The 12,129-nt window shown below is 30.8% G+C and overlaps 1 protein-coding gene across 1 annotated transcript in view; it reads left to right on the top strand.

The window, feature by feature from the left end:
• Positions 1-11,840, top strand: part of LRFN5 (leucine rich repeat and fibronectin type III domain containing 5) — a 268,366-nt gene extending 256,526 nt beyond the window's left edge. Inside the window, exons 5-6 of the mRNA XM_081047498.1 lie at positions 4,387-4,430; positions 11,453-11,840. Of these exons, the coding sequence (XP_080903624.1) occupies positions 4,387-4,430; positions 11,453-11,470 (62 nt within the window). The 3' untranslated portion in view covers positions 11,471-11,840. The remainder of the gene's footprint in view (positions 1-4,386; positions 4,431-11,452) is intronic.
• The last annotated feature ends 289 nt before the right edge of the window (positions 11,841-12,129 follow it).

Here is a 12,129-nt window from a genome sequence, read left to right as displayed (position 1 = left end):
CTGTTCTCTGTATCTATGAGCTTGGGTTTGTTTGGTTTGTTTTGAGATTCCCACATATAAGTGAGATTATATGGTATTTGTCTTTCTGTAATAATGCTTTAATGCAGCTAAACATTTGACATTAGCATTAATTATTTAATTCCCCATGAGGTGCTGATTGACAAAATTATTTTACTTTCCTCTTTCCTAGTTTTCACCTACATGGTATTTAAAAATCATGAATATATAAAAGCTTTTGAGTCTTAAAGAAATGAATCCCCAAAGAAGAAATCTCTGGCATTATGAAGATTGTGAGCAAGGGGCTCTGAACTCATGCAACATAGGCAACAACTTAGCATATTTACTCCAAGCTAATGATTAATGAATTTTTTATTTTGTAGTTGCCTGTATTTTTAAAAATCAGTTTCCTGTTTATGTTTCAAATTAAACTTTATTTAAATATATTTTATTTCTCATAAACACTTGGAAATCTACAATATCTAACCATGTGAAATTTGTTGTTTGACTAAAGCCATTGAAGCCGTTTAAATTTTTATTACTTTTACAAGACCACGTTCAGGGTGTGTTAACCAAAGCCTTCAACACTTGTTCTTAGCCATGATAAGAAGTCATGTGTTACTGTCTTCAAAAAGTTTATTTTTTGAGACATCACAAATGATTGGCCTGTCGAGATTCAAAAGTTTTTTGTTTTTGTTTATAAGTGTATGAAAAGAGTTTTTTTTTTTTTTTTTTTTTTTTTTTTTTTTACTCAGGGCTGTTTCAGTGCAAAGTGACTGAAAAATAAATCAATGGGGAGGTTGTGGGGTGATTGAAGGTACCTGGTATAATGTCCAAAACACAATATTTACTCAGGCAGATGAATGAGTGAATGGATACATAAATAAGTAAATGAATGAGGCCATGAGGAAGGTGCAGTAATAAGAATTTTTATTAATTAAGACAGTGGAGATTTGTGACCCAAATATCACATACATACACATATATATATATATATATATATATATATATATATATATATATATATATATATAGTCCAAAGCATATGGTTTGCTGTTTGTTGTTGGTGACTATATATAGGTTATATATATTGTTTTTTCTTCCTTATTCATAAATATTTTTCTTTGATTTTTAGTCATTTTACACCATAGTTTCAACTTGTTCAATATAAAGCAAACTAACAATATATTTACAGAGATTTATTTCAAACTTTTTAAAAAAATATATGTGTTCCTGTGTTGTTTTTTGTTTCTTTTGGATAATTATCCCCAATTTGAAAATTTCAAGCTATTATTAAAGTGGGTCTGTATCTAAGTGTCATAAAGGGATAATGAAGCAGCCAAAGCTGCCTTAAATTCTAAGGGGAAACAGAGATAGGTTTGATGAATATTATTTATTTTTAGTCTACAAATAGATTAGTACAGAAATACATTGAATACAATAATTTAAGTTAGGTACAATAACACCCTTGCTGTGGCCAATTTATTTGCTGCATTTTTTCAACCATTAAATGTAGTTAGTTGAGGTGGACAGTAAGCTATTTTATGCTTTTAGACATTTGATTTTAGCTGTTTTGTAGATATATTTTAAATGTTTTGGAATGTAAGTTTTTGAATTATTGTAAGCCATCTATAAATATGACAAATCTACTACTGAATGATACATACTTTCTTCACAAGAACTTAAGGAATAAAAAAAAAAAAACAACCATAAACACATTCCATCTGTCTATAAGAATCTTTTTTTAAATCTTTTTTTGTAAAGCATTTTCTACTTCACTTTAAAGCACTCAAGTTTTTTTTTCCCCAAACTAAATTTTAATTTATTTTATTTGCATGTATTAATACTGAAATGCACTAAATATGCCATTTATTAATCTAAAAAAAATAACAATATTTATCACAAAGTTTACATCAATTGCCTTTGAATTCCTAAATTTTAGTATTTACCCCTTGTTTATTCAGAATAATAAACTTAAAAACAATCTTTAAAATGCCAATAGCTAAAAAACATTCCAAAACATAAAGCATCTCTTTGTACATAAAATTGTGAAGGTAAATGGGGTGTTTTTCAAAGACTGCAGGTAGGAGTCCATGTTTTTCTTGATGTGGCAGAATTCCAGTTGAATTTTTATACTGCTAAGAAAGCAGTGTTCATTTATATTAGAATGAAGACTATCTATACCCTTCCCCTTTTTCAGGCTTCCCTTGTGTCTCACTGGCCAGTCTTTGCACTTTAACCATGTATGTGGATGTTTCTGTGTGTGAGTATGTGTGAAATGTTTTGGGGAAAGAACTTAAGCATAGAGATGTATTGGATGAGAAAAGGATATTTATCTTATCCTCCTCGGTTGATGATGATAATGACAATAATAATTTACCTTAAGATTTTTGTGAGTTAAACATTAGTTGTGTTAAATTTATGGATAAGAAATATCTCATTTTTTAAATTTCATAGAGCAAAGAAAAAATAATCAAAATTAATGAATGACATTTATAATAATTTCAGAGCTCTGTCTCTTAGATTACTCAATCCTTTCCTGCTCATGCTGGGTTAATACATAATAAGACTACAAATAGAATCAATTTTGTCTTTTTTGTTTGTTTGTTTGTTTTTGAAACAAACAATCCTTTCTGAAGTAGTACAGATGATCACTTGATATAGAAAGAATGGTAAATATTCCTGCAATCGAGTCATCCTAAAATTGTGGTGTTATATGAAGTGGGACATAAAAAGTAGGAGTTTGTAACTGGGAGTATATTTAAGTATGAGATTACCTACTTAAGGTAATGTTAAAACTCTGAAATTTTGTCAAATATTACAAATAGCATAAAAAATTATCAGTGTACCGTTGTCTTCTGATTTTGCTCAGCTATTTCAAAATCAAAATTTAGGATCTGAATTTACCATCGGATAAAATTCATATAGTATACACATTTATATATCTACATAAGTTAAAAATCTATTTAAGTAATATAGATATATTAATATGTACAGTTATAAAATTAATTAAAATCATAATTTTGTGTCTTGCAACATGGACTGTAATTAATGTAACAATATTAGATTTAAATGGACTGGCTAAAGAGAACTTATTCCAGAACAACTGTACAAACTATACTTGTTAATTATCAGACTACAATGAAATATAAACCCTTTAATACAAATTGATTTTTCCAAACCTCCTAATGATAACCATTTCTACAACTTGTCTGATTTCATCCATTCTTTTTACATAGGTCACTATTATGTTCATGAATTTTAAAAACAACAAAAAAGTCATTTTCAAGTACATTCAGGGAAAAGCTATGAAATCCCTTTAATTTTGTGTTTTGAAGTAGATGCACCTTTAATCTTGTCTGAAATATGAGCTAGAGAAACACTGTGATTCTGTTCCAAACTATGTCCAATAAATAATTATTCCAGTAACGTGAAGGGACTTATTAAATATACTATGTTGACTCTACCATAATGTAATTTCCTAATCTTTCTTTTTTCCTGTATAATGTGAACATGTCTTATTATTGCTTTCAATAAGCTGGAGATGTAAAACCTAGTCTCCAGAGGCCATTGTAAATTTATATGCCTATTTGTGCTGAAGATTTTATAAGAAAGTGTTTTGTACTATTCTCATCACACTCATCTGTGAATGCCGAGAAATAATTTTTTCCTGTGATACCTAAATTTTTCTTTTAATTGTTTCATTTCTTAATGACAAGTAGAAATATTTGCTTCAAAAAGGACATTTTGAAATAAACAGAATGTGTGCTATGCAAGGCTATATAAAGGTACTAAACAGTCATAGCCAATTGGAACATACAGATGGACATTTGAAGGCAGAATGTTTGCATTTAGAACATTACTGTTTTATATAAGGGTACTTGGTAAAATATGCTATTGTTTTGAGAGTTATTGAATAATGGCTTATATTGTAAATGATTGTTCTATACTCTGTGTGGTGAATATGGTAAAACTACATTTCCTAAGTTGGATTCTTTTTTCCGTGATGTATCTTTTCTTGTTGATCAAATCCAGCTCTGTTGTTGAAATGTTCACATTGATAAGGGAAAAATAATACCAGCCTTATTCTCTTGTTGAAGTCTTACAGAAAAAGTGCATTCCATATTGATAAGTACTCATTTTAGTAAATATAGTAATATTTTAAACAAGTCAACCTTTATGCTATTATGTATGCGGAAGTAGCCATAGAGAACTGTAAAGTATTGTAAAAGTAAATTGCAATTATCTCAAGAACTGGTAAGTTTTTTTAAAAAAAATCTAGATAAATCTTTGTTAAGAGAAATCTTATGAAGATTTCAGTAAAAAGTGTGTTAGGGTCTGATTTTTAAAAAAATGAATTGTTCATGACACTGAAAATTTTATTCCCAGATGCTTTGCTGACTAATGTTGACCAGATTGCCCAGGAAACACAGGTGAGATTCTTGTTATCTGTCACATACTTCAGCACTTTAAAAGGGTATATTCTTCTATAAATGAATTTTTAATTTTTGTCTTACTAATTTATGTAACTTATTGAAATTTTTAATTGAAACAGTGTCAACAGTAAAGACAAATTCAGTTCAGTTAAGTGAGTTAACAATTTCTAGACTTAGATGTATTTACAGTTAATTGAACATTTCTGATTCATAATGTAAGAAAAAACGAATACTCTCAGACTCATGCATGATATGATGTGTGTTTTTAAAATACTTCCCAATGTGAAGACAGCAGCTTAGTAAGAATATAGTCACTCCTATCCTTGACCTCCACATCCTAATAGGAGCTGAGATGAAACATTATACTTCATTGAAAGTGGAGGAGCAGAGAAATGTTTCACTGTTATCTAAAATGAATGTAGCTGCTATAAAAAGGGAACAAAAGACTACCCATGAAATATTCATGGTGTTCCTTTTGTCAGTGACCAATTACTCTTTTCTTCTTCTTGTTCTATTTTTGTTGTTGTTGTTGTTGTTGTTGTTGTTGACTTTCAAGTGAGTATTTGATTCCTACATTTTAATTGGATTGGAAAGTATGTTTTCAGAGAAGAACAGCATTTTAACAATATGTTAAAACAGCTAGGATAATCAGACATTTGCTTAAAAGTTTGGCACAGAAAAAATATTCTGGTTTTAAAAGTTCTAAAAAAGGCCATTGTTTTATTTCTTGGTTGTAAAAATAGGGTCTTGATTTTTAACATTTTGTATGGAAAAGATAACAATTACTTGGACAATCATTCAGGGGATTCCCCTATAATCCCAATATAAATGGAATGAATCCCATTCCCAAATCGAACAAAATGTTTTTTCCTGCCTCATTTCTTTGCTGCATTTAGGACTCCATTCCTATGTTGCAAAAAATGAACAGATGGCTCACTGGAAACTATCAATAACACAGTGTCTGGCACATACTTTGTGTTTTACTTTGTGTATGAACTGACCTGCATGAAGGTGCTTGTGTTACCACCACCCCCTTCTTCCCTTTTTCAATCTTAATCTGTCTCTCTTTCTCTCTCTCTCTCTCTCTCTCTCTCTCTCTCTCTCTCTCTCTCTCTCTCTCTCTCTCTCTCTCACACACACACACACACACACACACTTTCCATCCCTTATCCCCTTATCCCCTTATCCCCTTTTATTTAAAAAAATTCATTTATCTTTTCACTTTGGACATCAATCTGTTCTGAAAGTTAGGATATCTTTAGAAATGTATTAAGCAGTAAATGGTTAATCTATCAGAAGCATGATCAAGAATGATGCTAAAATAGTCTATAAAGATTTGGAAGCAGGAGAGTCAATCTGAGCCATTTTTCAATTGACAATTAAAGTAATTTCCAAAATATTTACATTTCATAGATCATGTTACATCTTATTGTGTTTACGTATTTATTTTAGCACATTGTTAGAGGTCAAATTTAGAGAAAGATAACCTCCGTCCTTGGGAGTTTATGTACTACCAGAGGTAGCACAAGGTTTGCCAATGTGATATGTCCTTAAAATTTATAATAATGACTTTTTTTGTCCTTAACTAATAGTATTAAAGAAACTTTGAAAAATATAGTTAAAATAAAAGAGTAAACATAAATCTGTCATGATCCAATACCCAGACCCAAATACTAAAAATCAGTGTGTAATCTTTCAGTAATTCATTTGTACTTGTAGTAAATTTGTGTGTTTTTGTGTGTGTGTGCGTATGTTGTATTAAATTTACATGTACAAGGTGTGGTCACATTTTAATGTACAAAGTGTGATCAAATAATACAGTGGATTTTTAATAAAAAGATTATAGTAAAAGACACATTACCATTAATTCCCCTCAAATACTCCCCCTGACTTCAAACACACTTATCCCATTGTTCTTGCCACTTTCTGAAGCAATTCTGGAAGTCCTCTTTCGTGAGTGTCTTTAGTTGCTTGGTCATGCACTTTCTCGATGTCCTGAATCATTTTGACTTTGGGAAAGAGCCAGAAGTCACATGGTGCCAGATCTGGTGAATAAGGTGGATGAGGACACACCATAATCTTTATATTTGAAAGAATTGCTGTATACCAGAAGCGATGTGTGACATGGAGTGTTGTCATGATGGAGGATGATTTACAGTACACTTTGAAACACACTTTCTCTCAACCGTAGCTCATACCCGACTGACCAAACAAGTTGAAACTTGTCACACTCTGTTACTGAATTTTAACATGCCACTTCCCATAGTGAAGATCCCTGCCTTTCCTTTGGAGGGCACTTGGCAGCACAGTGATCAGAACAGCAGTCACTGTATTTTGTGATCACACATCGCTTCTGGTACATGGCATGTTCTGTCAAATAGAAACGTTACAGTGTGTCCTCATCCACCTTATTCACTGGATCTGGAACAGTGTGACTTCTGGCTCCTCCCCGAAGACAAAATGACCATGAAAGGTAAACATTTGAATTGATTCAGGACATTGAGGCAGACAGGATAGTGCACTACAGACACTCACAAAAGAAGCCTTTCAGAACTGTTTCAGAAAGTAGAAAGAATGATGGGATAAGTCTGTTCGAAGTGAGGCAGGATATTTTGAGGGGGATAAATGACATTGTATCTTTCACTGTAATATTTTTTTTTAATTTAAACGTTCATTGTTATCTTTTGATCACACCTCATATACAGGTGAAAAATGTCAACTTTTTAAAAACCTTATGTTGAGTCTTTCTTAGTTTTATTTATCAAAGAAATGACTATTGTTATCATGTTATAGAAACTTCCTTTCATGCTCTGGCTATTTCCTTTTTCTTGCATTAGCAAGAAATATAAATCCAGGAGCAAAGAATAATTGTAACAAAATTACGTGGAATACATCATTCACTTGTTAGCAAACCCCTTGCTATATATCTATTATCACATTTAAGTCACCATATGACCTCAGTGTAACTATTCTTGGTAATTGGTAAATGGTTTCTGCTCTAGCAGTCCTATCATTTCTCCAGCTGTCAGCACAACCACACAGTGATGCCTCTTTGAAGAGCCTGTGACCTGTGTGCTGTGAGTCTTCTCATGGCTTTCCACATGTTAGCAGCACTTTACTGTGTGTGAATGAAGTGAGGAAGAGAGTTGGCAGAGATTGCTTATGCTCTCAGCTTCTTCGCTCCTTTTTTGAGAGAGGGTAATATAAAATTTTAGTTTAAGTGTGTATTTTCTTCAAGATGATAACATGTTTTTTTTCCTACCCAGAGTCAAAATACATTTTCCAGAAATTTCTATACTACCCATTGCAGTATATTGAAATTATATGCTTCCTATGTATATAGATGGTAAAAGTAAGCTAAAAAAGAAAAAGAAAAAAGACAACGAAAAAATAAAACTCATTCCTTTCTCAAGATGTGAAAATTTTTTCCAAGGCAATAATATTAAATTGAGTATACCGCACTCCTTAACATAACATCAAGCTTTAATAGGAAGGTTCGGAAAGAGCAGAAAGGTTTCATCTAGTCAGTGCCTTAGGTATTCTTTTTCATACTCAAGTATCTGCTAAGATCATTTGCCCCCCCAAGGGTGAAGAGTAAATATATTTATTTCATTTCTGTTAGCCAAAATACACCTTATGTCAATTTTCTTCCTTAAAACCCTTCCTGTATGTGTATAGACATAGAGAAGGCTTAAAATAGTTTAATGTATCACATGTAATACTTCTATAATAAATCTTAGGATTCTAATCACACTGAGATGAATTGAGAGCAAAAGCAAATTATTGATAAAATTAGTGATACTCTACTAGTAAACTGGCAGTTCCGTATAAATTTACCTTGTTTTTTAAAATATTTCTTTGCTTAAAATGAACCTGGTAAAACAATTGCTATGCCATGTTTGGCAGTTAAAATAGAATAGTTGACTAGTTTTCATTTATACCGAAAACACCTAAAGTGAAATTTCTTATAAAGTATTGGCTGTATTCAAACCAACAACAAAATATGTATATGTTGTGTGTATGTGTAAGTATGCACAAGAAATATTGCTTATTTGTGATTGCTTGCACCAGCCTTTAAAATAATTGCTTCCCAATTTTAATATTTTTGGCTTCTGATTATGTTGTTACAGCATCAATCAAGGTATTTTAAATGTTTTAACTTTGTCATCAAATCTCTGCTACAGATGCAATAACCATAAAGTGATTATAGTTCTTTTAGAGAAACCACTAATATATGTGAATAAAAAGTAATGTTGAATATAAACAGCAACATTTAAATAACTATGGGAAAACACAGAAAAATACATGGAATAAGGGAATAAATACATGGATAAGAAAAATGCATGAATAAAAACACATAAATGGCCAAGCAAATATGTGTATATGATCCAGATATCTCTCCATTTTTTTTCCCAAGAAAAATGACCAATATAAAATATCTGTAGGTCTTTTTAGTGATATTCCCTTCAAGTGAATTTTTAATAACTAAAAGTAATAAAATAGGCACATATGTAGAAAACAACTATTTTTATAATTAAAACACTTTTTGACATATTTGAACATTTCAGAAAATCTGAAAGAAGAAAAATTGGACCATAGTGTCATCAGTGACCTTTAAAAATCATCTCATTCTTTGTTAGATATCCTAACTATATGAGATAAAAAGTTTTCATTGTTCGCAATTACGTTCTGAGTAAGGGCAGTAACAGCATTTCCCACAATCCTTTCAGTGTAACAACATTTTTCCTTCTCTTAATGCTGAGGTAGCTTTAATTTACTCTTTTATTTGTAGTACTTTTAATAAGACTGTCTCAGTGTTTCCCATGATATCCTTTCACTGTTAAATGAGAACCATTACCAAAATATTCTGAGCTGACCCCAAATTCATCGTCAGTTCTTGTAAAATTTTTGCATAATTATTAGTCCTTTTTTCTCTTTGTGATGCTCTTATAATTTTCTGTTCCATGTTTAGATATTTATGAACTCATTGTCAGAGTTTGTCTATTGATAAATAAAGTAAAAAGTATTATTTTCAGTATCCTACATACAAGGTTTTATTCAGCTTGATATTGTTTCATCATTTCAATAATGGTACTAGCTTCAGAGCAGCCTAATAACGTCATCGTTCCCAAAACTGATTGCTATATCCTAATGTTCAAAATTAACAGCGTTTGTATAAATCGTAATTCCAAAATTTGTTAATAATATTATGTAATGTGAAATAGAATAAAAATTATTTATGTCAGCTTATAGAATCCAGTTGATATTAAAATAAAGTTTGTATTCTGAAAGGATTTATTATTTCCAAAGTCAAACTAGTTATATGATCCATTATATTTTTCTTCTAGGTATGGATGGTCAGTCTTTTCAACATAACTACTTACTGAATCTTGAAATTTGATATAATGCAATTACATCTTTTTTCTATCAAAGGGAACATATTATTAGAAATATAAAAAGAAATTAACAAAAACATGTTGATATCCAATTTCATCAAAATAAGCTCTGTCATGATCCCAACAGGGAGGAATTTAGATATATCCCATTGTAATTTAAAGTGATTTTGCAATAATTTTCTTAGAATATTCCAGGTGAAGTATGATAGTGATATCTATTTTTCAGTAGTTTCCAAGGTAATTATTTTCTACAAATAGTATACACATCTATTACCTATTAACAATCCTCAAACATGATGTAAATTTTTTGTGTAGTAATTCTAAAAAATTACTCATTGTTCCAAATGTAACTTCACTTATTCAGATTATCAAGTATTTTGAAATATGCTCTTAAATAAAATATCTCTACAGTATTTCATCTACCTTTATCGCATAAAGTTATCGAAATAACAATAAAATACTTTAATAATTTCATCAAGTTATCTCAATATGTTCTATATCAGCATTTTGATATAGAATATTCAGTAGATAACTAAGACTGTATGGTTCATGACTCATTTGTGCCATGCATTTTATAACCCCAAATTATAAACATGTACTTGTTTTTGAATGGGAGACAGAAAAATTACTTATATTTTATATGTATGAAATTGTGTATTTCTCAAAAATTATTTTCTACCTTCTTCTAGGATAGTCTATGACATATCTTAATTCCAGTACTTAGTACTAAGTAATGAGAACTCATATTAGAAGAAAAACATTTTTATAGTTTATTATTCTTAAGATTTTATTATAGAAGTATCATATGTGATACATTAACATATGTAAATATTTTAAAATATTTTTATATTATTCCAATATCATGTTAACTATGGAATACCCTTGCTTTTGAATTACTATCAGTTTTCACATTTTATTCTGTGGGGGAAGAAATTATTGAAGATCAATAATTATTTGCACTATCATTAAATATATAATTAAATTTGCTAAAATTTTAATATGATACAAAACTCCCAGCAGAATATATAAAAACATAGAGAACACTTAGGTTTTATTTGTAATGAATAAATTTGATTTCATAGGTTCATATTCATATTTTAAAAAGCAGTGTGAATACTTTTTAAAATTTAAAAGCCATACATTACCGAATAAAATCATTATATTTTTTATCTTGATTATGTAAATATGGAACACCAAAGCAAGGGACAATGCCATTTCACAATTTGGCTTTGACTTGCGTAACTATTCAGGCTTAATACATTTAGATTCTTTTTTAAAATAAAATTATTTTACATATTCACCAATTGGAAATTACCAAGCATCATTTTAAGTGCTAAGGTGCATGTCTAAGTTGTTTTCAGGGAGGTGTTTTATATTTTTAGCAAGAAACTTCTGCCTGAGTTCTTACAGTTTAAGAACTTCTAGATTTCTAGCACAATGATCTTATTAGCTATGTCTTTCTGTCCTTCCTTCCTTCCTTCCTTCCTTCCTTCCTTCCTTCCTTCCTTCCTTCCTTCCTTCCTTCCTTCTTTCCTTCCTTCCTCCCTTCCTCCCTCCCTCCCTCCTTCCCTCCCTCCCTCCCTTCCTTTTTTCTTTCTTCCTTTTTTTTCACTTTCATTTCAGAGGCTGGAGTTAATCTGAAGAGCACCACTTCTCTCTCTCCTGAAAACAGTTGCCACTGATATTTTTACTGGATAAAATTCAAAAATGTTTCCGTTCACAAAGACTAATTGTTGAACTGGTGTCCTAGAAGAAATTGTCCACAGGAGCCAAAGCAGAAGTCTCTGATGCCCGCGGAACTGGCTCCATCAGATAGATCATGGTCCATCCCCTTTTAAAACCAAATTGTTTTTAATTCTGGCCACAAGTATTTTTTTTTAAAAGAAGGAAAGAAAAAAGCCTACATTGGCATCGAGTTCTGTATCAATCCATGTTCCATTGCCATCCATGATTTAAGACTGTAGAATCTTGAATAACTATATCACTTTAACAAATAAATGTTTTACTATGACTTAATTTGCACATTGCCTGATTTGTAGATATATCAATTATTTCAAGTATGAATGGTGAAATGATGATTGCAAGAACTAAGACTGTGTTATGTTTATGTAGTGCAAAAACCTTAAGGAATCACAAATTGCTTTATAATATTGGAACTACTCCTTCCATGACTGAAGTGCGTCCACTTCTATAGGTGAGCAGTGCAGCTGTTCAAACAGCATTACAGAAACATTATGCCTCAGTGTAAGACGGACAGTGGTAAGGAATCTGTTTTCCTAGTGGAACTTCAGAAAGCATCA

Source organism: Rhinolophus hipposideros (assembly GCF_964194185.1).
Source record: "Rhinolophus hipposideros genome assembly, chromosome: 5".
NCBI lineage: Eukaryota > Metazoa > Chordata > Mammalia > Chiroptera > Rhinolophidae > Rhinolophus > Rhinolophus hipposideros.
This window is presented reverse-complemented; position numbering and strand designations above follow the sequence as displayed.